Source organism: Coccidioides immitis (assembly GCF_000149335.2).
Source record: "Coccidioides immitis RS genomic scaffold supercont3.1, whole genome shotgun sequence".
Classification (NCBI taxonomy): Eukaryota; Fungi; Ascomycota; class Eurotiomycetes; order Onygenales; family Onygenaceae; genus Coccidioides; species Coccidioides immitis.
This window is the reverse complement of record NW_004504310.1, coordinates 1,086,364-1,113,631: the sequence shown is the minus strand read 5'-3', so window position 1 is coordinate 1,113,631 and position 27,268 is coordinate 1,086,364. Positions and strand designations below refer to the sequence as shown.

The window sequence follows — 27,268 nt, the reverse complement described above, 5'->3', positions numbered from 1 at the left end:
TCATGTATGTATGTCTGAATATCTTGTCTTATTAAATTGCCAATTATATTTTTGCTGGAGCAAGACAAACATCTTCACCATATTAAATTGATCTGCAAATAAGTTATTATAGTGGACTTGCAGTAGTTTCTGTCTTAGAGTCAGATTATTAGAGATATAGATTCTGCTACTCTTTGTCAAAAGATCTCATTTATCTATTTTCCACTCTAACTGCTGAGATTCTGTCTTAGCAATCTTACTTGTACAGAGAGATTATCTCTCTGTGCTTCTAGCAGCAGATTCAACACACTTACAGTTGATTTATTATAGATCTTTTTGTCTTTCATCACTATTTTTATGTGTATACAGAAAATTCAGAATCTTCTGTAATTTCTTTATTAAGCCTCCCCAGCATCTCTGGCTAGTGCTTTCTAAACTGACTTAACTATCTTGATGCCAACAAATCTCTTCTGTATCATCTCTATCTTACTGCTTTGAACAGTGCAAGCAGCATATACTTGAATATCTTCTTCATTAAAGAAAGTTTCTTTGAATAGATTCCACTCTGAAACACTATCTGTATAATATTGTTTGAGTATATACATCAGCAGACTAGTATTTTCTTCTAGTTTGATATAATCTGATCTTTGTAATAATGTATCAGCTGGATTATGCTTTCCAGAACAGTAAAGCATCTTAAAGTTATACACTCTGAGAATCTTTATTTATCTTATGTGTTGTTGTTGTGCCATCTTGTTTATAAACTTTATAAATAAACAAAGATTTGCATGATCTGTAATAATCTTTACAGAGTACTTTATTTCTTCTAAGTACTGCCACTAATGAACAAACACTCAGACAATGGCCAACATCTTCTTATCCAGCATACTATAGACTCATTGGGTCTGGTCAAACTTGAATAACTAGTAGGCAACTGGATACCATCTGTCATCAAATAGCTGTAGCAATATCATATCTGCAGCATGTTCTGAAGCATCTATTTTCAGACATATTCTATATTCTGGATTGTAGTGGTGGATGACAGGTTCTTCAGAGAAGACCACTTTTAATATATAAAATACTTCTCTAACAGCAGATGTCAGAAGAAATAATCTCTTCTTTTACTTATTTTTACTGTCTTTCAAGAGATCTGTTAACAGTGCTACAATAACTGAGTACTTTCATATGAATCTCCAATAGAAGTTCACAAAACCCAGAAATACCTGAATATTATAGAAACTTTATGGCAAGAGCTACTTTATAATTATGTGTACCTGCTTTGAGTCCATCTTAATACTCTTAGTATCAATAATATATTCAAGATACAAGATTATTTATCTTTTGAAAGTGCACTTAGCAAGCTTTGCAAACAACTGATATTCTTTTAGACACTCTATAACTAATCTAATGTGCTTCTCATGCTCCTTCTCTGAAGCTAAGAAGATAAGAATATTGTCTAGATAAACTATATAGCATATGTCAACCAGGCCTGTGTAAGGATTCGCCGCGAACCCCTTACATGGACAAACAGCACCCGTGAAGGCCAGAGGCCTCAGCTTGCAAGCTGCTGGGAGTTGCATGTGTTCTCGCAAGGCACTAAGTCACATGCTCACGAGCACACATAAAAGGCCATCACTGTGTGAACCCCTTGCTGGGAGCCAGTGGCAATCTTGTTTACAAGTTGTACATAGTTGCCAGAATACAGACCTTTTACCTCACGTACTCTTTTCCATGTATATTCCTCCTAGAGATTCATTGTCACGCTGATCCACATGTACGATCCTCACAGCCTGCCAGTGCTCTATTGATATAGAACTGGAAGATTGCTGATGCATTTGACAACCTGAAAAACATAACAAGATACTTAAAACTTTCAAACTTTGTACAAAACATGGTCTTCCATTTGTCTTCTTTTTTGATTCTAATCTGGTGGTAGGCATCATGTAGATCTATCTTGAAAAAGTAGTATACTTCCACTAACCAGCTTAACATCTCATCTATTAACAGCAAGAGGTAACAGTTCTTTATTATAATTGCATTAAGATTACAATAATTAATACAGAGCCTGAGTTCTTTATTAGTCTTGAATGCAAATAACACTGGAGCCCCTGCCAGACTTTATAACAGATATATTCAACTCTTGCATAACTCATTCTTGATATACTCTTATAGAATCTTTATCTGCTTGAGCAATAGTTCATAAATTGACATGTACAGAGGCTTGCAGCCATCTTTAAGAATAATTAAATAACTGATTTTTATTAATTTTGGTAACTCTGTTATTTGTCTTCTGAGAAAATATCTTTATAGTCTCTCAACCACTCAGGCACTTCTGTCAGAACTTGATTGTTGTCTGACACAAAAATAGCATAAGAAAGTTTATTCTTGATGTATACTGCTTGAAGAAATCTATCTGCATTCAGAAGTTTTACTATTTTCTCTGAGAATTAATAATACCACATCTTGTTCTTCCAGTCTATATCCAGATTGAAATCTTCTAACCATAACATATCTAGAACTATATTCACATTAACCATGTTGATTATCACAAATATACATCTTACCATCTTTGTAATCTTCATGAAGTTTATTATAGTGAGTTAGATCTTGTAGATGCTATATCAATCAGCCTCAGCTTCATTTAATATCTCAATGACTCCCATGAGTGTCTCTGGTTGATTCCAGTTTAATTAGAATGCCAGTTTGTAGAAGATACTGTTCACTGTGGTATCTGAGTTCAACAGTGCAGCTAACTTTATAAGATTATCTGATAGTGTAATCAGTGTGACCAATAAACACATACTGCATCTGCTTGCCTTCTTAATTAAGTTAACACTCCATTTTTCTAATATTTGACCTGGGTCTTGTATAGGCTTTGCAGCTCTAATCTTCACTCAATTCTTATTCTTTTCATCTGTCTGCTGGAACTTGTTGAAGCTGTTTGTACAGAACTTTACTCTATAGCCTGATTGATCACATCTTAGACAGAGCTCTTTATTCATTTATTATTTGTGTTTCTCTTTTAATATTTTTGAAAGTGGTTTCACTGGTGTCTTCTTCATTCATGAATAACCTTCTTTATTGTCTTGTTGAGATGCATCTTTCTCTTGAGAGATTAAGATTTTCTGTTTCTTCTTATTTTAGATCTTGTCTCACTAACTTTGCTTCTTCTTTTCTAGAATAAACTTAATGAGCATTGCTTGTTCTTATAATTTTATAATCATTTTTGATTGATGTTGCAGTTTATCCAGTTCAGCCTGAATGATTGATCTGAGCTTTGTCTGTAGAAAGAGTACACAAAAGAATTCATCTGATAAACTGTTCAAATTCTGTTCAAGTTTGACAATGTACATGAAAAACAAGAATATGAATTAGTTCTCTTATTAAACAGTGTCATAATAATGCTGTATTATGCCTTAACTATAAGTTATCTTGAGTTTAATGTTGTTCTTATACCACATCTCAAATTCATTCCATAATATAAATAGTTATTCTCTCTCTATTCTCAACATTTGCCAATATATCTGGGGTCTGTCACAAAAATAACTGGACACCCAATCAATTCTAACCACATCTGATATCTTTTGTAATGATTTTCTCAGGCAAGACTGTTATCTTATTGAAGCTAGCCACAATTTGCACTCATCAAGTAATTTGCCATGGTAGTAAGATGCTTTTAGAGGCTTCACATCATCAAAATTGTCTGACTTCTCTATTGATTGTGTGCATAAGAGAAACTCTAAAGAGAAATTGTTGTTTACTATTCTTTGTTTGTATTCTATCTGCTTTTGCAGCCTGCATATCTTATTTTATTTATATATGTCTGCTAGATTCTTTTGGAGATGTGTCTTCTTTTCTTCAAAGATCTTCTCTCTTCAGATTTTATTTAATATATTAAGAGATGTATCTTTGTTGTCTATATCATCTGCTGGTGTCTTGCTGGTGGTGGCTTTACTGCTACCAGTATTTTCTTCAATATTTATCTTCTCCATATTGGTGTCTATCTCTGTCAGGTCTGTAACATGGGGTGTTGTCATGGTTCATCTTGTGGGTCTTGATGGCATTATACCAACTTAGGCAATTATATATTGAAGTGTTCAGAATATTAGGAGAACCAGTTATAGATCACATAGGTTTTCCCAGAATTAGAGGTACAAAAGAGCTAAGTATGTACAATGCCTGCAACTGATGGAAGGGAGTCATGCATAGAATATAGAGATTCTCTAACTAGAAGACTGAACACTGGGATTCTCACAATTCATGTGAATTGTGTGATTCTTATACATTCAGAGTTGGGGTCATGTGAATACCTCTGAATATCTAACATCATCTGATGCTTGGTTGGTCTAGATCTACATTTGTAACAGCATAAGTATACTTGTGTGTGAATTTTATGGGCTTGACTCAGAAGCCACTAAATATTACTGTTATCAGACTACTTCTGCTGTTAAAGAATCTTTCATGAAATGTTGTTGTCCTGTCTCATGTTATGTAGTCAAGACTATGAATCTCATGTCTGAAACAGAATCTATTAAAGACAGTCTATCTAAGTTCTCTTATTTGTTAAGCTCAGTTTATATTGTTCTCTCTTGAATTAAAAATAAAGTTGCAAACATCTGAATCTTGCTTGATTATCTTATAACTTGTTTGATGAGTGGAATCAAAGCTCTTTAAGATAGTATAAAAACCAGTCTTGTAGATCTTCTGTATCATCTTACTTATTCTTAGATTATCTTCTGCTTAGGCCAATCTCATGTCTTTAATTAATTATTTAGCCAACATTGTTTCTTCTAGTATTTGAAGTATTGTAGAAACACTTTATTCTTTTTATAGTTCTTTATCTGTAATATCTTTCTCTGTAACTGTATCTTCTGTTATGATTCTGTCTGTCATTATATCAAATGTACTTGTGACTTCTGAGTCTTGCTTGTTTATGGCTAGTTCACCATCATTACAGCTGTATCTCAGATACTCTTGTGGTACATCTTCTTGCTATTAAATTCTTGATTTTGTAGATGTATTATAGTCTTTATATTTGTTTTGTATCATATTTATCTTTCTTTCTGTATGTAGGTTCATTTATCTTCTTGTAATTAGATCTTTTTTTTAGGTAATTCTTAAGAATCTCTTGTGCATTTTCAAGATTTTTCTCAGATTCTCATGTTGATTTCTCAATAGAGAATTCTTTTCACTTTACTAGATAATATTTCTTGTGGTAGTGTACTTTGTTGTTCAAGATTTTGTCTACTTTCCACTCATGATAATTATCTACCAGTACTGTAGAGGGATGTGTTGATGCTTCACCTGTTCTCATGCAGTATGGTTCCAACAATGAAATATAGAAAATGTTATGAATCTGATAGCTTGAAGAGAGCTTCAGTTGATATGTGTTATTTCCTATAATTTCTATTACTGAGAAAGATCCATAGTACTTGTTATCTAACTTCTTGCAAGAATATATTGTTTGTAGGTTTCTTGATAACAACATTACTTTGTCACCAGGTGCATACATTTTATCTTGATGTTTTTAATTATAGAACTGTGATTGATTCTTTTTTGCTTTCATCAAACATTCTATCAGACTATCTCTTAATACCAAGATCATTCTTAGTCTTCCATCAGACATTGTCTGTGCATCATTATTATTATTGATTGACTTCTGGATCTTGTCTGATTTTCTAGATTCAAAGCTGTATATTGCTTTAAATAAGAATATGTGCATTGTGAAGTATTTTAATCTGTTATATGTAAATTCTGCATACACAAACCACTTCTTCTAATTATCTTGTCTATAACTACAATAGACACAAAGATATTTCTTTAAAATCTTGTTCAGTGTCTCTGTTTGACTGTCTGTTTGTGGGTGGAATGTCATGCTAAGTTTTTATTTAACTTTCATGTGAAAACATAGCTCTGATTAGTATTCACTCATGAAAACAGATTCCTGATTTAAAATAATATTGTTTGGAAATTCAAAGTCTTTAAACACTCTTCTAAGCAGAAGATTTACCATCTCTAACACATTAATCTTCTTTCTACATACAAGAAAACATGCAAGCTTTATAAATCAATTCACAACAACTAGAACTGTATTATATAAATTTCTCTTTTCTTCACTCAGAAAGAGATCTGTTATAAAGTTCATGAATATTAAATATCAGAGACTACTGAATGTCAGCAATAATGTAAGTAATCTATATGGTTTATATGTTGGAGTCTTCTCTCATTAGTAGATTTGGCATTTGTGTATGTATATCTAGATATCTTGTGTTATTAATTGTTAATTATATTTTCATCAGAGCAAGACAAATATCTTTACTACATCAAAATAATCTATAAATAAGTCATTATAGTAAACTTGTAGTAGTTTCTGTCTTAGAGTTAGATTATTAGAGATATAGATTCTGCTACTCTTCATTAAAAGATCTTATTTATCTATTTTCCACTCTGACTGCTGAGATTCTATCTTGATGAATCTTACTTATATAAAGAGATTATCTTTCTGTACTTCTAGCAGCAGATCCAATAAACTCACAGTTAGTTTATTATAGGTCTTTTTATCTTTCATCACTGTGTTTGCATGCATATGGAGAATTCAGAATCTTCTGTGATTTCTTCATTAAGTCTTCCCAGCATCTCTAGCTGGTGCTCTTTAGACTGACTCAACTGTCTTGATATCATCAGATCTTCTCTGTACTATCTCTACCCTACTGCTTTGAACAGCATGGGCAGCATGTACTTGAATACCTTCTTTATTAAAGAAAGTTTCTTTAAATAGGTCCCACTCTGAAACACTATTTGTGTAATATTATTTAAGTATATATATTAGCAGACCAATATCTTCTTCTAGTTTAATATAATCTGGTCTTTGTAATAATATGTCAGCTGGGTTATGCTTTTCAGAGTGATAGAGAATCTCAAAATTATATGCTCTGAGAATCTCTATTTATCTTACATGTTATTATTGTATCATCTTGTTTGTAGACTTTATAAATAAACAAAGATTTGCATGATTTATAATAATCTCTACAGAATATTTTATTTCTTCTAAGTACTGCTGCTAATAAACAAATACTTGAATGATAGTCAATATCTTCTTATCTGATGTACTATAAACTTATTGAATCTGGTCAAACTTGAATAATTAGTAGATAACTGAATACCACTCATCATCAAATAACTGTAGCAATATTATATCTGCAGCATATTCTGAAGCATCTATTTTCAGACATATTTTACATTTTGAATTATAGTGGTAGATGACAGATTCTCCAGAGAAAGCTACTTTTAATATATGAAATGCTTCTCTGATAGCAGATGTCAGAAGAAATAATTTCTTCTTTTACTTATTTTTACTGTCTTTCAAGAGATCTGTCAACAGCACTACAATAACTGAGTTATCTTTGTGTTGGTTAGCGGGGCGCCCAGCCCAGCAATCAGGCCCACCATTGGTCCACAGCATGCACTATGCCCATTGCAGCATGGCCATTGCCACTTCAGGAATGGCACCTGCCTCACCACTTTTGCCACACCTCTCACCACCCCAGTGCTGCCAGGCAATCTATATAAACCCAATCTCACTTCCTTCAACAACAATGCACTTCCTCATCCTCTTTCTCCCTCATTCCATGTCCTGTTTCCCATGCCCAGATGCACTGCCTCCCCTCACCCTGCAGGAATGATGCTGTGTTATCTGGCTGTCCCCTATGTTTTTCACCTGCACCCACAGAGTCACCAAAGACCTGTCTGATGGACCTGACAGTTTGTGTCACTTCATTGGTTTCTAGGCCATCTGGGCCCCTCTTGTGACATTATCTGGCTTGCTGGAGGTTTGCAGCCATGTCATGATGGTTTTCATCCTGTTGTTCAATTGGCAACTCTAGGCAGCAGGCTGGTGTTCATCACTGTCTGCTTCCAATTTCCTTTGTCTCTTGCCCTTTTCTTTTATAACCTCTGTGCTCTCCTGCTCTGATTCCAGAGGCACCCCTGGCCTGCAAGGCTCCAAGCAAAAAAGGGCTACAGCCAGTATTGGAAGCCCTGAAGGTGGCTGGCTGGCATGTATCCTGAAGTCAGCACATCAGCTGGATTTGGTGCCCAGGCCTGCATCCTCCCACCCCTGACCCAATAAGACTGACTTTCCAGGATCCTGCTTTTGTTCTCCCACCAATGGCAAAATTACTGCATTGCTTTCACTGCAGGAGCAGGATGTGCCTCTGAGCCAGCCCAGGAAGGGGGGGTGTGTGTTGAGGAGTGTGAGTGGGACATGTGATCTTTGGACATTGCAATGATTGAACAGGATTGGCATAGGGCACCAAGGGTGGCTGTTTCCAGGCCATAATCTTGAATGGGATGGACATGTCAACATCCTGAAGCAAGATTCAAGGAACTGAGGGGTTCTCCCTGTCACTCCCCTTGGAGCAGTGGTGAAGCAAGCACATCAACAGACAGAGAGCCACTATAAGAAGGCCGACAGGTCCCCAGAGTTTCTGTTCCTCTCTGATTTTCCCACCACACACTCTCTGTTGATTCATATTCCTGACCTCCAGTTTCCTGATCATCTCTGTGTCCAAAGTCCACTCTTCTGGAAAATGCCACCTCCTGTCCTGTTCAATCCTCCATTTCATGCAAATTTCAAACCATGGAACCCCTCTCATCCCAAATCCCTCAATTCACACTCTCTGGTGACCAGCTGTTCCCTTCCCTTCAAATCCTGTCATGATCCTCCCTGCAACACTTCCCACAACACTTTACCACCCCCCAAGCATCATCTCTCTGCAAGACTGCCAGCTGAAGTTTGCATGTTATTCAGCATCAACATCAAGCCATATATACCATCAGCCTCCCAATCCCAAGCACAAGAGTTGATACCACCATCCAGTATGCCACATTCAGAGAGCCCTGAGCATGGACACTTGTATCCACATGATCCACTACAGGTTACCCCAAATTCACCTCAAATTGTTGCCTGCAACACCCAACATCCCACTTCTCCAGATGAGCCACCTCTGCTTGAGAAAGGTGCCACAGGGCCTAGTCTATCCTCACCCAGTACAGTTAGCTTGGACAGCAGTCTGGAGGAATTCCCTCAGCTCCCAGTTCTTCAGAACAATGACAATATTCTTATAGACCCAGCTATTCTTGCCAATGGAAGGCTCTGGGAGATTAGTGAGCTTCTTCTATCTTTATAGCAAGGCAACAGCCCTGCAATCCTAGAAGCACACTGTTTGTATCCTGAACCTTCTCTGTCTATATTCTGCAGCACACCCAACCCTCACCAAGGCTGTATGAAGAGATTTGATAGCTGGAACAAAAGTGCTTAAAAGAATAAACACTCTTACATCCAGACTTGTCTACAACTGCACCCCTCCCATCTCAGCACTGAGACTGATGCACCCTGCTCCAGCAGCATAGGTGAAGACTCCAGCAGCAAATAGTCAAAGAGTCTCAAGTGAGGAGCAGAGAAATTGGAAGAACAGATCACAAAGCAGTCTCAAATTTCTTCTACATTACCTACCCATTCCTTTATCACTGTCTGTTCCCATTTCCTATCTCTACAGCTCAATAAACACCTGCAGTTCCTGTCTTGGCTGTTTGAAGGTGCCTTGGCAAGCTGCACACCTGAATTTAATGAGGGTGTGCAGTCAGCTGCTTGCTTGGATTACCAAGGGGAGATTGGGCCAACTCAGCATGGGCCTAGTAAGGGGAAGAAAGGCAACAGAGGCAAGCAGCTGTGGCAATGGTCCCCTGAGGATGATGCACAACTTCTGAGCATGATAGAGGACCGCCAGTCCTGGCCAGAGATAGAGAAGTGTTTTCCGGGGAGGATGGAATCTGCCTTGCGCCAGCGGCAGTCTACACTTCGGAAACGAAGAAACAGGAGAGGGTTAGATCCGGCTAGATACACCACCAACACGCATGTCTCTGTGGCTTCCTCGCCGCGGCCAGATACTCCGGCTGTTGCCGCTAGTGCTGTTGACAGTCCCGCCCATACTTCCCAGAAGCAACCACCAACCAGCCCTCGACCACCAAGGTACCCCAGGGTTGAAGTGGTGATTCCCACCAGGTTGCCACACTCGCGATCCACCAGTCCTTGATGTCCCAGACGATCAGAGCTCCATCCAGCGGGGGGCCAACCTCGGTATATGATCGCGAACGCCATGGCAGTGCGGACACAGAGCAGCAGTTGTCAGCACCACCTGCAAAGCGGTAGGGAGTGTCCCTGCAGCCATCCATGCGCCATACTTAGCGCAGTGTCCGTAGTGAGCCCACCAACAGAAAGCCACCGACAAGATACTGCCGAACATGCCCGTGCACCATGAAAAAAATTGTTGTGGACAAGGGCGGCAAAGGAGACCATACTGGTTTTGTACAAACAGATCATGAAGAGAGCGCCAGGGAGCCTACCCGAGCAGGTCACAGCGCACTGCCCTCAGTGGAGGCGATGATTCTGGCTTCTGCCGTTGCACTTGGACTTTATTCGCTCTTCATGCTCCTTTCTGCAATGGGCACGCCCACTGCCGACTCTGCGGGCCCTGGAGCGTACAAAGGTTGGTCTAAAAAGGCGACTCAATTATATTTATGCTTTGTTGTGATTTGCACTCACTATATCTGTAATATTTCTCTGTCTAATACATAGAATAGGGTTCCACGCAACGACATTCGTGTCTATCCATCAGTGCAACACAGAGGTCATGTGAAAACTCAGGTATATCCTCCAGGAGTTTTTTGACGGCTTGCTTTTGCTCATCCTGGAAAGTTCGTAGCTTGGCCATCATCAACTCTATGACCAAATCCTTGAGCCCTCGGTCATGCTTGGCTGTTGAACGATACACTTCTTCAACCGCAGCGGGGAATGAATCCATATCGCACCGCCCCAGAAATGATGCCCGAAAGTATCCCTTTGCAAGTACTTTAAGCCCATCAATTTGGAAATATTCACCTTGAAGGTACATCAGAGCATGAAAGCAAGAAATATGCCGCTTAAGGAATTCCTCTGTGCTCTGGTGAGTTTCCGTTGCCACAGCGGGGTCATCGAAAGCAGCAGGGCCATCGAAAGGAGGCGATACTGTATAGTTGCCGGTGTACAGATATTGCAGGGTTGGTTCGACCAGTATCGGTTCATGGTCCTTGAGCACAATTTCCCGGGAGAGCGCTTCCTTCAACACATATCCACATCAGCGTGCATTTCTAGCTGCTGGAAGGGTACTAAACATCAATACCTTAAAATTTCCGTCGCATGCATGGGAAAAGTACTTGGACTGAGAGCAGACTATGATACGATGGCCCGGGAAAGTTTTGGTGCCACAAATGATGGTAAGGTCGCTATACTTTGGGTTCAAGTAGAAGCTGTACTATGCTTGTTAACATACATAACAAATTAATTGGACTGCTTCAAATAATTTACCTTGCAAAGTACCCCTTCTCCTTCTCAGTGTCTGAGGGCAGCTCCAGGATTTGTTTCTTCTTTGGCATGGTTAGGGAAGGTGGATATGGATGTTAGAGGATGAACATAAAGACTGAGACGGGGGAATGATCTGCTAATTTTATGGATGCAGAGAACTGTCCCTCTTTAGCTCTCAGCGTGGCATGGCAGCATTGGAAAGCCATGTGTCTGCCAAGGTGGAGGAGGGTCCTGCGGGACGGCCCGGCAAATCAAGTTTGAGCGCTGCTGACAAAAATATGTGGGTTCGCCTCACAAAGTCTTGTCTCCAATTGGCTGTTGAGGTCTCGCCTGATTCTGCCTCGCGTCAGCCCGAGGCACAAACACATGGCAATAAATGATTGATCCCCCAGATAACACATTCCAGGACGAGAGACGCGCCAGATGCCCTGGAGCAGGAGCACGCCCAGTGGACCCTTAATTACCCAAGAAGGACAATAATCGGCGCCGGTGTGCATCACCTCGCATCCCCAGAACCTTTCCATGGAGAATGGCTACGAGATTCATGAAAATGACCAGAGGTAGGATGCTTGCTTCAGATCTGTTGCTTGAACTTGCAAAAATGGTTGGTTGGTCTCCTACAGGTCAAAATTCAGCCTTTGAAGTTATTAAGTTCGCTGATGTGTTGTTGCTGCTACATTTGTAGTGATAGACGATACATCTCCAGTATAAATATCAGTCTCCTGAACATATATGCAAAAGGTCAAACAAGCTCAGTCATCCTCCAGGTCTTTGATCAGATCGTCCACAAGCTTATCCGCCGCCTCCTTCGTCGGGGGTTCTTTGACATTAACCCACGCCGTTGCATACGTGTAATGGGTCCCATTCGCCTTGACCAGGTCCTTGAGACCCTTGGTTTTGGCTTCCCTGTTAATCTGCAATTTCACAGCGACCAGATCAGAATTGTCTTTCCTGGCTTCTCCAGCATCGAGCCGGATTTCCCACTCTGCGTTGTTCTTTGGCGTGTCGGAAGGCCACAGACGGCGGCCTGGGCTACTGGGGTCAAAGCTGAGGAGGCGTGTTGGTCCAGACTTGGTGGCCATCGCAGAATTCACCATTGCTCGAAGCTTGTCTTTGAGGGCGTTCATTGCCGCAATTTATACTTTGCAGGGTCAGGAATTAGAGAAATAAAAAACTAAATAGTAAGGGAGTGTGTTACCTGTCAAGGTTTCTTGTTCTTGTTCTTCTTAGACGCGTGAATGTCTTTCCCACGGTTTGGAATATTGTCAAGAGGGGAGGAGCTGTGGCCAAATAACCTGATGTTAATGCATTCAAATCCATCACCTGGGAAATGCTTCCTTTTATCTTGAGACTCTCCAACGAGCCTGACACGGCTTTGCTGTCCTTGCCGCCATGGCGCAACCCGATTTCAGAATTATTGGCTATCGGGGATCTCAACCCTGACGCTGGGACCTCCCCTCATTGGGCTATCATTGAGATGGTTATGGCGGCCAGCAAAAGCAGGAAAGCAGCACAGAAACTGCAATGATGTGTCACTGGGCGATACCACCCTCCCTCGTTGAGCTGTCTGCGGCGGGGGGGCTGTGTGGTGGGCGATTCTGGGACCGAAAATAAGGTTCCGGGTTGGGTAGGCGAGCCTAATTTAGCTTAGTCAGTTTTACCTGGCGCCAAGCCAAACACCACAAGTCGCACCAAGCCCGTCTTGCCACCTGATCGAGACCACCCATAGGAAGGAATGCCCATGATACCCTACAAGATCCCTTGTTTATGCCATATGAGGGGCATCCACAGATTTGTGTTGAAAAATCTATTCAGCACACCACTCATTCCTCGTTGCTTCTGTGCAAGAGCTAGGGGGGGTTACTTCAGCTCCGATTGTCGCAGGATGCATCAAATGCGGAGAGACCTCAAAGGTATGAAAAAGAAACGTATTCCATGATATCACCTAGAGGTATCTAACCAGTGTTTTTATTACAGATTCAAAGCATGATCTGGAGGCTCTCCATCGATACACCTCAGGTCGATGGCTCTGGAATGAGCACCAGCAACTTGCATGCCGCTACGTGAAGTTTGATATGTCAAGGCTTTTGGAACTTGCTGTTTCTCTCATCGGATCGAAATACTGTGTCGAAGTTGTTAAGATTTCAGAGGGCCAGTATAACAAAGTGTTCCTGCTTACCATGAATGATGGACGTGAGGTGATTGTCAAACTGCCGAATCCCAATGCAGGCAGACCGTGCTTCACTACAGCCAGTGAGGTTGCGACCATGGACTTTGTACAAGCTCCCTTTTCTTCTCCTTCAACTTCTAATAATATTGACTAACTTTATTAGTTGAGAAACATCCTCCATCTTCCAGTTCCGAAGGTCTATGCATGGAGCTCGAAAGCGTCAGAGAACCCAGTTGGAGCAGAGTATATCATCATGGAAAAGCAAGCTGGCGTGATGCTGAGCGATGTGTGGGAAAGCATGAAAGGAAAGCAGAAAGCCCATATTGTGCTACAAGTTGTTGATTTTGAGAAAACCCTCACTTCAACAAAATTCACGAAGGTTGGAGCTTTGTACTACAAGGACGACCTCCCTGCAATGCTTGATACCTCGTCACCATTATATGTCGACAAAGATGGGAAGGAGGTACACAGTGCGAAGTTTGGCATTGGACCCACCAACCATCGTTCATTTTTCGATTTTGGGAGGGGGAAACTGGACATTGATCATGGACCATGTAAGTCCCTTAACCCTTTTAGCAATTTTTTTCATATGCTTAATAATGTGGAGCACTTCTCAGGGTCTACACCTGCGGAATTCATGATTGCCATTGCGCATCGAGAAATTCTCTGCGCAAGGGCGCGACTCAGATACCCATTGATGCCCGAAGGCCTTTTCTATGGACCCAGACAATACCAGCCCAGCTCTTCGAAGAAACTGTCCGCATTGCACAATTATCTCAAAGTGGCGCCCTATGTTCTGCCCGATAACAGAGCAGCCCTAACACCGGTTTTGTGGCATGGCGATTTGCACTTGCAAAATATTTTTGTCGATCCTGGAGAGCCAACCCGTATACTGGGCATAGTCGACTGGCAGTGTGTCAGCATTTGTCCACTTTTCATGCAAGTCACGCGCCCTGGCTTCCTGGATTACAATGGCCCGGCTCCTGAAGGACTTCGACAGATCCATCTCCCTGGGAACTTTGACTCCATGACCTCAGACGAACAACGGAACGCAAAAGCATTGCATCAAGCACAGACACTACACAATCTTTACTTGGCTAGATCCCGTCAAGTCAATGAAGAAGCCTTCCAGGCCATGCAGGGCCAAGACACACTCCGTCACCAAGTTAGTGTTATTCCGGGTTTGACGCTAATGGACTACGAACCATGCCTGAGTAGCTTGCTGAGAGATGTGGAGAAAAGGTGGCCAGAGATTGTTGGCATCGGGACAGATGGCTTGCCATTGGTTCCATGCCCCTTGCAGTTCTCAGCTGCTGAGATTCAGGAACAGGAACGGGACGAAGAGCTATGGGCCCAGGGTGTAGGGCTCATGAACGACTTTATTAGTGACACAGGATGTTTCAAACACTGGGATGGCAAGGTCAGCAATGCGGATTATGAATCATCGAAGAGGCAGCTGGCGGAGGGGATACAACGATTCTTGGGCCGTGAGGCTAGGAATGAGGAGGAGTGCAAGGCGTGGCTCAAAGCCCTACCATTTGTGGATCAAGAAGATGAGTGACGCCATTGGTGAAACAACGAGTCAACAGTTGTGGGCACACCACTTAGTGCCCGATTCTCTGAAATGCTGCTGCTAAGGAGGCGTGGAAGGCCAGTTGCACGACAAATAATGCTGTTGATTGGTTTCAACTGGTTACTTTCCTCCAACATTCGTAGACTTCCTCAACTCATTCTGACAGAGAGAGTCACAAATGCACATCTTGGCGTATGTATATCTGCAGGCTGACGGAACGGCCCGGAATTCCACATGGTTGGCTCGACTGGTCCACGAGTAGCTCGTTTACGTCGAGAAATGAATGGGGTAGAAATGCGGCAACGCGTACTCCAGAAAGGGAGGACAGCACTTCACTGGGTGGTTCTGGGAAGGCTGTTTGGCCAGCAGCGCGTCGGACTTCGCAACGGCCTGTGCTTTGTTGTTTGAGATTTTTGATCTCTTGTTTCATAGATTTTTGCCAAAACTCTCTCATTTTTTCTGATTTATTGACAGCATTTCTATATTCCTTAGATAATTCTCTCACTTCGATATAATTAAATAGTTTCAAGAAGTTAATTCCTACAGCATGGAATACAGGGCTTCCACCCTGGAGGTAGGAAGGTTCGGTAGTGAGGACAGCTTCGCGTCGATCGAGTGGCCCGGCCAGTTTGGGACCTACTTTCTCAACCAACCAATTGACTGGCTTAGGGAATGTACCATGGTGCAGGGAACAGAGTTCTTGTTTAACGGATGAAAGGTTTCTCCGGGCCTTGGCATAAAAACACGTTACATCCATGCAACCTCAACAGTGCTTCTCACGGAATGCCTAGCTAACAGAGAAAATTCAAAATTAAATTGACTCATATCAGTGCCGTAACACGGGGTCTGAGCATTCCACGCTGACTCCTTGGTGCTGCCTCAGCGGAGGATGGACTGCGAAGAAGGATAACCAGGTACTTCAAGATTCATAGACCCAACTGATATGTGCGGCAGTTCGACACAGGACGGCTTCAGACCATCATCGAACGCAGGCCAAAAAGTGGGTTACGACAGCAAGCTATCCTTGACTTGTTAGGAATTAGCCAAGGAGGTGAGCACATGGTTCATCCTGCGCATGGGCGAGAGACAATCCACTTCAACCACCAAGTATCCTGACCCGCCATGTCCGCATGCATCGTGGTTAGGTGATAACGAACGCCTGATTTCTGGGAGTACTCTTTGGAGCAGATCCCGCATTTCCATTTGTACACAACGTTGCGATGAGCTTCATGCACATGTTTTCGGTATTCCGACCCTGTGTCAAAGGATGATGCACAGTGAATACAGCTGCGCTTGCCGCTGTTATGGACCTGACGCTCATGTCTTCGAAGATTAGAGATCGACCTGAAAGTCGAGTTGCATGGCTTGCCTTTAGGATCGGTGCGCTGGCATTTGTAGTGATCAGATGGGCCAGGACTGTTGGAGTTCGATGCGATGGCAATTAGGTTGGAAGTGGTCGGTGCTGAAGCAGCTGAGGTCGCCAGTTGACTTTTATGAATTAGTAGGCAATCACTCAACGAAATATATGTCAATAAGGAGAAACCAGAAACTAGCACCAGAGAACTCACTCTTGGTGGCCCAGCCGACTACCCCAATCTATCCAGGAGCTGGTACCCATATTCCAGTCCTCGGTGAAAGGCTCGAGAGTAGACATATTCTCCCCGCCGGTCATTAGAGCAGGCACTTGGGGCAGTCCTGCAAGCGCATGGGTTGGTACCCAGGCTCAGAAGAGGAGGACAGATTCTTCTTGGTGGGCTCCTTTGTCTGCTGGAGAGGTAAAGGTGGAAACTCTGGAGCATGATTGTTGAAGTTTGATGCAACGGCAAACGGTGTCGATGTAGCTGATATCGAAGCCGCTGAGCTTGAGAGGGGTGTTGTTGCCATGAGGCGCTCTGCAGGCTCGCTATTCTTAAGTCAGTGTACCGAACATTCCTTTAGAATCCTCGGAGAAGCTCACGTTGGGTCATGGGCCGGCCGTCCTCCATCCATATATAGCGGAACTGAGGTGTTTATCGGCATTCGAGTATTTCGCATCGCTTGGATCAATTCTTCCCGCACTAGATCCGATGTATCTCCACTACGACGACCGAATCGATGCCTGGGCTGTTCCAGATAGATGCAGTCGGCAGTTTCTAGTCCATTCTTGAGCTAGCAATGGGATGTAGAGGCAAGTAGTTTAAGCAAGAAGTGAGCCTTTATATTTAGCTCAAGGAGAGGAACTTAATGACCAATTCCGTGCTATTTAGATCCCTGTTGTTAATGATGATCGTGGTACATTGGAATTAGTGGGTGGATAGCCAACACGAGAAGAGGCGCTGAGGCCAGCTGGGTGAATTTGCTGAAGGGCAATGCGCGATAGATTCACCTTTCATTTTCGGTGAAAGCCATAGATGGGGGAGGCCTATGGGATGCCGGAGACCCTGCCCGCGGAGCGATCTGGGACTGCTCTGACAAGGAACTGCCTGAAGCAAATGGGAATGGTGATGATCCCATCCATCCCTGCTCGGAGGTATTGTGGCGTATATTTTTTTTGATGGATGCCAGCACAAGGACCCGCACATTACACGAGTGCCTTGTCGCATGGGTGAAAGAGCGGATTGGCCGCTTATATTGGAGATGCAAATAGTCCTAAGACAGTGGATGAGGCTAGGAGGAAAATGAAGATGGGAAAATCAGAATTGAAAGACCATTACAGGAATCAACACCTAGTATTTTGTAGGGAAACATTGTGCTAAGATTGCTGAAAAGGTCCCAATTAAACCACTGAAGACAGCAATTCGCCTTTCCATCACTGTTGGCATATCCCTCCTGGCCCCCGACATCAACTCCTCGCGGACGTATGGGAATAAAAATGGTATTCCGGATTCCTTCTCGAACTGACTCCGATAGGCCTTGTAGTTTTCATTCTGGTCGGTAATTTTCAGAAGATTAGGTGGGATAATTACTGCTCTTTCAGGAGAAAACCCGCATCTATTGGCCAAGCACTTCAGCTACTTTTGCCGGCCTCGTGACTAATGGGAGTTTACCCGTCTCAAAAACTCCCCTCGTTCCTTCCATGGACATGCAGGAATAGATAGGCTAACGGGACGGTCCGGATCCCCACCGTGTTGTCTGTTCCGACGCAGATGGGTGCTACATGACTCGCTTTCATTTGCCAGGCTAGTAGAGTCTGCAGCTTCATCTCATTTCTGATGAAAAGGTGCTCCCAAGCGGCTTCACATGGTCCTATCAGCCAGTTCTCCTGTTGTCAGGGAGCCAGTATGGCAACCCAAGGGAATCCTTGGCGGCCAAGGACTACTTCATGGCAATACATTTTCCTGTGAAGATATGAAGTGAACGCATATAACCGCCGATATCCACGCTCAGAGAAGCCTGAACAGTGCTGCCCTTCACATTCGCCCTCCTTGCCTGGATTTCCGTCCATCCACGCTCCAAACAAAACGGTGCAGCCGCACAACAAAAATAGGATTTGAGTGAAAAACTCAAGATTCATTTCACGTGATATGCAAAGCGGGGCAGATTTTGGCCCGTTGATAATCAAATTACCCCTCCCAAGGCGTCTCTCCTCTCTGGGTTGAAAGTTTGCGTCGCTCCGTTGATGGATTTCTGGATCATATCCATTCAGAGTCTTGACCAGGAGGAAAGACTCCTTTGTGTTCCGGGGGCATTGCCATCTTGAAACCAGGTCACGGGGTCACGCCTGTGTTCTGTGAACCCCACCATGCTCGCTGTCCAACTACTTCACTCGACACGAAAATTTTCCATCAGCCTGAAAGTCGTTTAGTAAAAGGTGCGGTTGTCTGCCCCAGCATCTTTTTGCATAATACTGATCATTTCTGGATGGGAAGAAGACGACCACCCCTAGTATCCGACCGCCTTCACGCGAATACAAACGCGGGTTAGCGCCATGTCGCAGAGCAGCGATCCGATCACATATCTACCTCTTCCAAAGTCACTTCACGCCGCCATCAAAGCAGCAATAAGCGCAACTTCTGATATGGTGATTTCCGATTCGAATCCCATAATTTCGAACTTTGATTTACCTGATAACGAGAGTCTCAAGTTGGTTGTGGAAGAGGCAAAGAAGGCTTATCAGAAGGTGCGCACTGACGTCCCTGGGTGATACTACTGGCATTCTAAATGGCTTGGACATAGGAAAAGTTTCCATCTGAGGTCTCTGAAGAGGCAGAGAAGGCTCATCAGAAGGTGCGCACTGACATCCCTGGGAGATACTACTAGCATTCTAAATGGCTTGGACATAGGAAAAGTTTTCATCTGAGGTTTCTGTTTTATCATCGCACGGGGCTGTTTTTAGAGGAAGTTGGAGATCTGGAAGACAAAATGACACCGTGATTGTTCCGCTTATCGATTACCACACGGAGGTTACTGCATGGAATCAAGGCGGGGAAATAACAAGATTAGATTGGCATTGGACGAACGCCATATTCGTGCGAAGGCTTACATTTTTCAACATTGAAGAAGGACGCGAGATTGGCGCTGTAATTATCCAGTTTAAGCGATAATTGGGTCGACTATATGTAACGGATTGGTTCTATCCTATGCATTACAAGTTTGTGAGTATGGAAATGAGAAAAAGGAGTGGCTCTGCAGAGTATGATCACTGTGATGCTGTCAACTGGCATCGCCATAAGTTGGGATATTGGGTATGTTCGACTGCGGCTGCGTGGCACACTGCCTCGCCCATGCATCAGTGTCGGGAACGTATGCATTGGCGGGCAGAGAATCGACGCTGCCAGGCTGCATGGCCCACATGCCAGTGTTGGGGATGTATGCACTGGCGGGCAGAGAATCGGCACTGGCGGACTGCATGGCCCATGCGTCAGTGTCGGGAATGTATGTATCGGCAGGCAGAGAACCGGCACCTCCAAACTGCATGGCCCACACATCGGTGTCGGGGATGTATGCACTGGTGGGGAGAGAATGGACGCCGCCGGACGGCCCGGCCCATCTGTCAGCATTGGCGTATGCGTGTAGCCGTGTACGGCCTGAAGGACTATCTCGGCTTTGGCTAGCACAACCCGCATGGTGCTGCGTAGATATAGTGTCTGCATTGGCGCGTTCACGTGCTGATAATATCAGTAAATGTTTTAATATTCAGACCATGAAGACTCACCATGTGATGGAATGCAAATCAGCCTTCCAATTGATGGTGTTGAAATATCTGAGACCGCTGCTCCTCCATCAAGAATGACCGGTTCGGCCAAGTCCACATCCTGGGTATCCGTTGTGCTTGAAAAGCTCCGTCTAGATTCTTCAGACGATTGCTGACTGTCGTTCTCATCTGTAGTAGATACACTCCCATCAGGAGTAAGTGGGCTTCCTGTTCCTCTTTCTGAGGGATTCCATTGTGTGTGTGATCGCCTGCCCGATTGCTGAACCTTGTTCTTTCTTGTTCTCCTGCCATTCGAAATTGTTGTTGTGTCGAAGTGGTAAAGTGTCTCCTGTGCAGACGGAGCATACGCGGCAGCCATTCGTGTTTGTATATTTGAAACCGGCAGTCGCTGAAATAAAAGCAGCCAGTTATTAGATATTCGTTGACTAGGTCGTTGATTAGGATGGGCGGGCCTTACATTTTGAATGCTCTGTCCCTCAACAGAGAATGCTTGTACCTCAGGAGTTCTTTGGTTGTTTTCTCGGTCGCTTTCAATCCTCCTCCTTTTGGATGGGCGGAGCTCAATTCCTTCTCCGTCATGGCCATCGTTGCTGTCGCTGGAAAACGAACGGTCATAATGCGATTGATAGCTGTCAAGAGTTCCGGATTTGTCTTCCGCAAGCTGAGCAACGTCCTTATTCTCCTCTCCAGCCAGCAGAACCTCAATGATTCCCATTTCACGATAAGGAATCCTTCGCAGAAGAGACGACTTGAACGAAAATATGGCAGAGACCCCGCGGCGTGATGGGTTTTTTCTCTCGATAAACAGACTTCTTTGTCCATTCTTCAGTCCTCTTATCGCTCCCCTATCCACCTTTGCTTCTGGCGTTCCATCCAGTATTCCTTTGGATGTCAGGAACTCTAACATGTGGCCGTTCTTGTCTTCGGCGGCATGTGGATTGCTGACAATTTTATCCAACCGAGATGTTTGGTATTTTTTTAACTCCCATTCCTCGAATTCTAAAGCGAGGGATCGTTCGGCCAAGAAGCATCGAAACCTGTCATTGTAGCTTGAGTTTCGAGATACTCTCTGAATATCAAGGAGTCGAACCTCCCTGCCCTCCCAGTACGGTCTTCCGACGGCCTCGCTTTCCGGTTTTTGGAGGAATTCTTTGATTTTCTCAAAATCCTTTTTGATAGCGCCCAGTAACGTGATTCCCCCTTCAAGCTTGACAGTGTTCGCCAGTTTTTGGTGGGCAGTTCGGAAGGTGTCCCGGTCCCGGAGAAGAATGCGTCCAAGGGCTTCCGAAGAGGCACGAGAGAGAATCCTTATCGCAGAGATAATTCGCTCATCGCCATCCAAAGCCATTGTGGTGATTGAGAGAGAAGATTTGATGTTGATGAGTTCAGATGGAGGAAACAGCGGGCTCCTTGGCGTTGGCAACATTGCCAACGCCCAGCCGCTAGTACGCAGGTGACGGGCGCTCGTGAAGTGCATGAACCCATTTCCACAAAAAGCTCTATTTAAAAATCATCAATAATTGGCTCAGGATTAAGCGCTCGACCCATTTGCCCTTCTGAATTCAGGTTCCTTTTCCTGTCGCGAACAGACCCAGAGCTAACCAAACATCCCAACCTCGCTTCAAGGATTGGACACGCAATCACTTGTCTCCTCCTGTATCACAGCTGATGCTTGGACGCACCACAGTCACGGTCTTGGGCTTCTGAAGATCCCGTTTGCTGCAGTGCATTTGCATGGCTTCTGCGACACACGCCCAGGCCTCTTTCGGTCCGTTGTTCACAACGAGTATCGATTCTGGACCATCAAGATCTTGATCCCAGGATGGCACATTTGAATAGGCCGCTCCCGAAAAGCAATGCAGCGAAGGAGATCCTTGAATGTGCAGTTGATTGCCTTGATGAACATACGGCATATGAGATCCCTGAATATGCAGTCCGCGGGCAGGTCTTTCTCTGGCATCCCACATAGTTTTCATGAAATTCAATAAAATTAGAGGGGAATCTATCGCGCGGATTGTACATCGATTTCCTCTACCAACGAACCACCCCAACCTCGATCGGCCTGGCCTTCCTCACTGGATGCGACCCGTCCCAGCCAACCACTAGCAGCCTGTGTTGTTGCTCTTTCAGATTCACTCTCTGAACTAGAACTTAATGCAGTGAAGGAGATCCTGGAAATCTCTAGATGATCTGCTGTGAGTTACTTCTTCTAGGATACCCAGAGGCCTGAGTACGGCCTCTGGTCTGCTTACGGTTGATGGAAGCATGGCGAGAGCATATAAGGATGGTCACCGCCTTTTGGTTGCCTTGCGATGTTATCAGCCTCGCCTATAGGCAGCATTCTCCTCTTTCTCATGGCCTCTTGGATCTGCACTTTTTTCGGATGGCTGTGCCCCGTCCAGCCCAGCAAACATAGGTGTATTTGCGATCAGTCAGTTCACAATGAGCGCTATGAGAGCATTCTGTCAATGGAGCTTCCGACTCTACCGCCAAAGGTTATGCTATCTGAGTCCCCCTCCAAGCCAGGTACAAGCCTAATTGTCGAGCAAAGGTGAGCTTAATCTCCTCGATGCCTTCAATCGTTACTAAGTATCAAACAGGCCTCACTTTCCCGCCGATGAGATTTTGTGTGTTGAGCGCTTCGATGGGATCGTATACGGTACGCGAACAGGAAATATGCCTCGTGTGCAAGCAAGGGTTCGGACACTTTTTCATCCCAAAGGCGTACTGGCATACTTCAGTTTGGAAACTTATGAGCAAGCGCCGAACTCTCTAGAAGCAGTTCGGGAGGTTGGTGAAGATTGGGACTGGCTGAAGAAGAAATATGGCGAGGACTGGGCTTTTCGTTCTGGGTGACGCTCCAAGGATTGGTGGTGGACTACATACGTTGTACATACAGAAAATACGTTGATGTTTTATTAGAAGTACCATAAAACTGTATCCCGTTGCAGCTCGGTCAAATATTAGTCCATGCAGGGTGAAATGTGCCGCTCAACTATTGATCCTCCTTGATACTGATCGCGTCCTCCGTTTTTGTGAATCCCGAAAATGGAAGCACAACCTCACTTTCCACCTATGCATACCAGCTAGTACGACCCTCGCTCCGAGGCATATGCCTTGATTACGGACCAGTTCTTGCGCTACTTACGGACTCTCTGCGAAGCCGATTTGGGACGGTGGGCCCTGAAAGATCGTGAGACGCCACTAAAAGACAACGAATTATGGGAGTACGTCTGCTGCGCGCTGTGCCCAAAGCTGAACATGCGTGGAACCATGCCGATTGGTGATGGAGGTCATTATGCCCAAAATGGTGGTCGTCCCACACCCGCCATTTTCAAATCCTTCCCGCGGTATGATGAAGACAACGGCGTTGTTTATCTGGAAATCGAGGGAGAAATGCGACGCTGCCATAGCGTGCCTTTTCGAAATCGACAGCTTCTAGACCTGGAAGCAGTGGGAATTGACCTCGTGGACCTTGAAGGGGATGAGTGATGAATTGGGTCTTCTGTTAGTAGTCTGCTTAGGTAGTCAGTTTTCAGCAGTTTGTTCTTTCACGGGAAAATAGCAAATCTATGGCTTTGGCTTGAAGCTCAGACTCAGTGCATGTATTTCTGGAAATGTTGTCCACATCAATCAAGGGTTTGCTTCGGCTAATTGTCCCTGAGGCTTCCTATGCAAAGCCTGCTATCCAATACTACTCTAAGTCAACGCAAGTTCAAACAGCATCAGGCATACTATGATGGATATACGCTTCCTCCGCTACCTACGGGATATTTGCGAAGCGGACTTGGAATGATGGGTTGCTTACAAAGACCCTGCAGGGTTGCATAGTGAAAAGTGGAGATCTCAGTCAATTCACAGACTGATCCAGACCCATAAGTGGAAGAGGGTGGCACGCAAACTCAAAAGAGCGCTATACCTGATCTTGCTGTTAAAATAACACTTTTGAGTTTGGCCCACCTGAAGATCTTTGAGTTTCTACGGCCCCATCACCAGATTCCAGATCCTTACCATCTTAGACACCGCATCCGAATAGCACTAATATTCACGGTTGGATTCCTCGTAAAATGAGTCCAATGTCGAAGGCTCTCCTTAAAATTCTGACCCTCTCGCCCTCGTTATATATACAGAGCTCATCCACCAGAGGTTGGGCAGAGGCTGGAGGGGTCTTGCAGTTTGCATTCTATCTCCTATCGGAGGCCACGATCGAGCAAATATAACTTACGATGGAGGTTAATATGTTGGGTATGTGCACGATTTATCCTGTTCAGAATCATGCTGATTGTTTTTTAGACCAACTTTCAACAACAGATATGGTGTCCGTTGCCTCTAGATTGCTGGTGCGGGATTCGACGACCATCGAAGAGAAGACCTATGTGGTCCTTCACATAGCAAACGCTCGAGAAATAAGCCGATTCCATGACATCTTGATGCCGATATTGGAGAAACTTCTGGATGGCAGGACCGAGGATGACACATGTGTTGAGATCAAGCCGGAACCACCTCGAGATCTTCAAACAGCTGTTCTCATGGCCATTAAAGCCATCCTCCTGGACCTGACTGACAAGGCACCGACGACCTACTGTGCAAGATTGAAGCCATTGTTGGAGCAGGAAGGTCTCCTCCCTGAGGCAAGAAGCCTGCAGGATTTCATACGTCAACTGCTTGGGATACCTCGGGGCCCAACAGAGGTATGGTTGCCATCATTTTGAACCATGCAGGTGCTAAGACATTTGCAGGTGCTCGAGAGAGTGTTACGAGATGCACCATCCAGGCCCATCCTGCACAGTCTTCAGGATCTTTCAGACAACCTGGGTTGGGACTTTGCGGCAGACAAACCTGATTCACCCGCAATATACGCGAAGTGCTCCCTGAAAATAGAGGGGTCACCGCTTGAAAACATTCAGCCAGGCCTTGAGAGACTGGCCATGATTTATCCTAGGTGGACTTTCCGGATTTTGGAGAAGGGTGGCGGTCCTCTGATCTCTAGCTGTAACTATTATCCATCAACAAAGTAGAATCAGCATTAGGTTGAATCGCTTCTTCATGTCTCTATGTACATTATTCCCAGATTTCTAGCTGATTTTGGTTCGTCAGCAACCAAATGGAGTCATTTTGGTCTTGAGTGCCTCGCATTGCGATGGATGAAAGTAAGGGTAGTTCATTGCTTCTTGGCTCTCTGGCTAATTCCTGATACTATGAAAAATGACGAACCAGCACTCGGAGCCGCCACAACCCAAGAAGCGACCAACCTCAAAAGCGCTTTACGGAGATGCGAAGAGGGTGAACCCCCCTGAAAAGCACCCCCTGGGGATGAGCCCTGAGGAACAGGAGGGAATTGGCTCACTTGAGGGGTGGAAGTGCAAACGGGAGCAGGGGAAGTCAGGAAAGGAGCGGGTGGAAATTTCCTTCCCTTGCTTTGCTCTTTCCCCTGCCAGTGGTGCGCTCCAAATTCTATATAATATCAACCCCCAAGCTTTGATTTTTTGGTTGTTCTTCTTTATCAGTATGCCACAGACTCAGTTGCAGCTCCCACAAGCTCTGAACTCTCCCTGATATTCGAAGCACCATGAATCTTGCGCAACTTGTAACCAGCGACAACCGGGGAGAGTCCGTCACTCATAGCATGGCTCTCACCTCCAGAGAGGACCAAATGCAACCCAGAGTGATGCCCTGTGGAGTGATACCCTCGATTTCGATCCCAAAGAATATCTATCAGCACAGCAACCCGCCCAGCTATGCCCATCTCCGCACTGATCAGGCCCCCCTCTCTCCTCCAGAGGAAGAACCAATCAGGTGCTCTCTTCCACCTATCTCAACTCTGCTGAAAGGGGTAGACAGCATTTTGCCAGACTCTGAATTCAGTAGGTCAAGAAGTCGGATCCCGAACCCCCAAGTGAGTTTGCTGACCTTTTTCTGCTTCACAGAGCGACATAAACACAACCTGTCTGGAGATAGAGAGTGGAATCGAAGGCCCCCAAGTCACGCCTCAACCCAAGCAGCACGGTACAGGACCATTCTGCCACGCACTCCGCTGCTCAGGCCCGGATCAGGTTTTCAAGACGCCCGGCACTCCCCAGCTGCTTCATCTGTGTCTTCACGCTCCATATCCGTGGCCAACTTGACAGCACCATCAACTGGGGATCCCAAACGACACCATTTCTCAGCTCCTTCGCAATCCCATCACTCCAGCCGCTTGTCCTTGTCCCAAGAAGGGCCCTATTCTACCACAGTCAGCCAAAGCCACGTTCCCCCGTTCACATCCCCCATCGAACCACCCGCGAACGCCAGCTACACTCCGCTTTCTGTGCACCAGCAGCAAATGGGCAGCGCCGCCATGAGCCCCACGGCCTGGCAGCACCACCACTACTTCCCGCTGTCAAACGCATCCGCGTACGCTCTGAACCAGGGCAGACATATCTGTCAAACATGCAACAAGGCCTTCTTACGCCCTTCAACCCTACGAATCCATTCCCACAGCCACACGGGCGAAAAGCCGTTCCGATGCCCCCATGTCGGATGCGGCAAGGCGTTCAGCGTGCGAAGCAACATGAAACGACATGAGAGGGGATGCCATACTGGACGGGCCACTACTTCGTCGACGCTGGTGAGCTGAAGGAACGCTGTGAGCTTTGTTTGGTTTGGGAAAATACGGCTTTGTCAGGGGTAGCGCTTTTTCTAGTTTATGCTTGTGTAGGTAGTTATGTTCAAGAAGGTGGTCATCCCACACCCGCAATTCTTAAAAACTGCAGGTGGCTTGATGAAGGGTATGGCATTGTTCGTCTGGATACCAAGGGAGAAAGACGGCACTGTTATGCTTTGCCCTTTCAACACCGAGAGTTTCTAGACCTGAAAGCAGTGGGAATTGACCTGCAAATGGACCCCTACCTCAAATAGCTTTTCATGTATTTCGGTATGGAATCTTGGAGCCAAAAAGGGATTTGATCATGCAGTCGGGATGGTTGGCGGGCCCATGGCTTGGTTAAAAGTTCATCCAGACCTGCAACTAAA

The 27,268-nt window shown here is 44.7% G+C and overlaps 11 protein-coding genes across 11 annotated transcripts; 6 read left to right on the top strand and 5 right to left on the bottom strand.

Annotated features, from left to right (window-relative positions):
• Window positions 1–8,777: 8,777 nt before the first annotated feature.
• On the top strand, window positions 8,778–10,073 carry CIMG_11012 (uncharacterized protein; the record flags this gene model as incomplete). Its single annotated transcript, XM_012358987.1, has 4 exons — window positions 8,778–9,144; window positions 9,239–9,261; window positions 9,404–9,427; window positions 9,555–10,073. 4 exons carry the CDS (start codon window positions 8,778–8,780, stop codon window positions 10,071–10,073), a joined length of 933 nt encoding a protein of 310 aa, XP_012214410.1.
• A 476-nt stretch (window positions 10,074–10,549) lies between these two features.
• On the bottom strand, window positions 10,550–11,577 carry CIMG_02728 (BTB/POZ domain-containing protein). Its single transcript, XM_001248956.2, has 3 exons — window positions 11,384–11,577; window positions 11,199–11,325; window positions 10,550–11,135 (listed from the first exon to the last, which is right to left on the bottom strand). The coding sequence occupies exons 1-3, from the start codon at window positions 11,449–11,451 to the stop codon at window positions 10,605–10,607; spliced, it is 726 nt and encodes a 241-aa protein (XP_001248957.1). The 5' UTR covers window positions 11,452–11,577; the 3' UTR covers window positions 10,550–10,604.
• Window positions 11,578–11,992: 415 nt separating this feature from the next.
• Window positions 11,993–12,910, bottom strand: CIMG_02729 (uncharacterized protein). Its single transcript, XM_001248957.2, has 2 exons — window positions 12,579–12,910; window positions 11,993–12,521 (listed from the first exon to the last, which is right to left on the bottom strand). Exon 2 carries the CDS (start codon window positions 12,505–12,507, stop codon window positions 12,133–12,135), a length of 375 nt encoding a protein of 124 aa, XP_001248958.1. The 5' UTR covers window positions 12,508–12,521; window positions 12,579–12,910; the 3' UTR covers window positions 11,993–12,132.
• A 355-nt stretch (window positions 12,911–13,265) lies between these two features.
• CIMG_02730 (phosphotransferase enzyme family protein) lies at window positions 13,266–15,667 on the top strand (the record flags this gene model as incomplete). The annotated part of the gene is made up of 4 exons (XM_001248958.2): window positions 13,266–13,293; window positions 13,358–13,656; window positions 13,714–14,104; window positions 14,168–15,667. The coding sequence occupies 4 exons, from the start codon at window positions 13,266–13,268 to the stop codon at window positions 15,109–15,111; spliced, it is 1,662 nt and encodes a 553-aa protein (XP_001248959.2). The 3' UTR covers window positions 15,112–15,667.
• A 520-nt stretch (window positions 15,668–16,187) lies between these two features.
• On the bottom strand, window positions 16,188–17,495 carry CIMG_02731 (uncharacterized protein; the record flags this gene model as incomplete). The annotated part of the gene is made up of 4 exons (XM_001248959.2): window positions 16,188–16,611; window positions 16,841–17,026; window positions 17,081–17,255; window positions 17,489–17,495. 4 exons carry the CDS (start codon window positions 17,493–17,495, stop codon window positions 16,188–16,190), a joined length of 792 nt encoding a protein of 263 aa, XP_001248960.2.
• Window positions 17,496–18,690: 1,195 nt separating this feature from the next.
• Window positions 18,691–20,270, top strand: CIMG_11013 (uncharacterized protein). Its single transcript, XM_012358988.1, has 4 exons — window positions 18,691–18,913; window positions 18,972–19,222; window positions 19,279–19,329; window positions 19,386–20,270. Exons 2-4 carry the CDS (start codon window positions 19,031–19,033, stop codon window positions 19,644–19,646), a joined length of 504 nt encoding a protein of 167 aa, XP_012214411.1. The 5' UTR covers window positions 18,691–18,913; window positions 18,972–19,030; the 3' UTR covers window positions 19,647–20,270.
• CIMG_02733 (uncharacterized protein) lies at window positions 19,756–21,605 on the bottom strand (the record flags this gene model as incomplete). Its single annotated transcript, XM_001248961.1, has 3 exons — window positions 19,756–20,210; window positions 20,258–20,645; window positions 20,715–21,605. 3 exons carry the CDS (start codon window positions 21,603–21,605, stop codon window positions 19,756–19,758), a joined length of 1,734 nt encoding a protein of 577 aa, XP_001248962.1.
• A 292-nt stretch (window positions 21,606–21,897) lies between these two features.
• Window positions 21,898–22,535, bottom strand: CIMG_02734 (uncharacterized protein; the record flags this gene model as incomplete). The annotated part of the gene is made up of 3 exons (XM_001248962.2): window positions 21,898–22,259; window positions 22,301–22,401; window positions 22,510–22,535. The coding sequence occupies 3 exons, from the start codon at window positions 22,533–22,535 to the stop codon at window positions 21,898–21,900; spliced, it is 489 nt and encodes a 162-aa protein (XP_001248963.2).
• A 76-nt stretch (window positions 22,536–22,611) lies between these two features.
• CIMG_02735 (uncharacterized protein) lies at window positions 22,612–23,749 on the top strand (the record flags this gene model as incomplete). Its single annotated transcript, XM_001248963.2, has 4 exons — window positions 22,612–22,808; window positions 22,858–23,109; window positions 23,180–23,279; window positions 23,348–23,749. 4 exons carry the CDS (start codon window positions 22,612–22,614, stop codon window positions 23,747–23,749), a joined length of 951 nt encoding a protein of 316 aa, XP_001248964.2.
• Window positions 23,750–24,271: 522 nt separating this feature from the next.
• On the top strand, window positions 24,272–25,356 carry CIMG_02736 (uncharacterized protein). The gene is made up of 3 exons (XM_001248964.2): window positions 24,272–24,502; window positions 24,551–24,948; window positions 24,997–25,356. The coding sequence occupies exons 1-3, from the start codon at window positions 24,484–24,486 to the stop codon at window positions 25,273–25,275; spliced, it is 696 nt and encodes a 231-aa protein (XP_001248965.2). The 5' UTR covers window positions 24,272–24,483; the 3' UTR covers window positions 25,276–25,356.
• Window positions 25,357–25,826: 470 nt separating this feature from the next.
• Window positions 25,827–26,873, top strand: CIMG_02737 (C2H2 finger domain-containing protein; the record flags this gene model as incomplete). The annotated part of the gene is made up of 2 exons (XM_001248965.2): window positions 25,827–26,121; window positions 26,185–26,873. 2 exons carry the CDS (start codon window positions 25,827–25,829, stop codon window positions 26,871–26,873), a joined length of 984 nt encoding a protein of 327 aa, XP_001248966.2.
• Window positions 26,874–27,268: the final 395 nt, after the last annotated feature.

Excerpts from the sequence above, each read along its gene's own strand:
- CIMG_02728 (XM_001248956.2), bottom strand. The coding sequence starts at position 11,451 with ATGCCAAAGAAGAAACAAATCCTGGAGCTGCCCTCAGACACTGAGAAG. Across the intron at positions 11,326-11,383 it reads GAGAAGGGGTACTTTGCAAG|CTTCTACTTGAACCCAAAGT; the intron begins GTAAATTATTTG and ends AGCATAGTACAG. Across the intron at positions 11,136-11,198 it reads CATGCGACGGAAATTTTAAG|GAAGCGCTCTCCCGGGAAAT; the intron begins GTATTGATGTTT and ends TATGTGTTGAAG.
- CIMG_02729 (XM_001248957.2), bottom strand. The coding sequence starts at position 12,507 with ATGAACGCCCTCAAAGACAAGCTTCGAGCAATGGTGAATTCTGCGATG.
- CIMG_11013 (XM_012358988.1), top strand. The coding sequence starts at position 19,031 with ATGTCGCAGAGCAGCGATCCGATCACATATCTACCTCTTCCAAAGTCA. Across the intron at positions 19,223-19,278 it reads CAAAGAAGGCTTATCAGAAG|GAAAAGTTTCCATCTGAGGT; the intron begins GTGCGCACTGAC and ends GCTTGGACATAG. Across the intron at positions 19,330-19,385 it reads CAGAGAAGGCTCATCAGAAG|GAAAAGTTTTCATCTGAGGT; the intron begins GTGCGCACTGAC and ends GCTTGGACATAG.
- CIMG_02736 (XM_001248964.2), top strand. Across the intron at positions 24,949-24,996 it reads TACCTCGGGGCCCAACAGAG|GTGCTCGAGAGAGTGTTACG; the intron begins GTATGGTTGCCA and ends AGACATTTGCAG.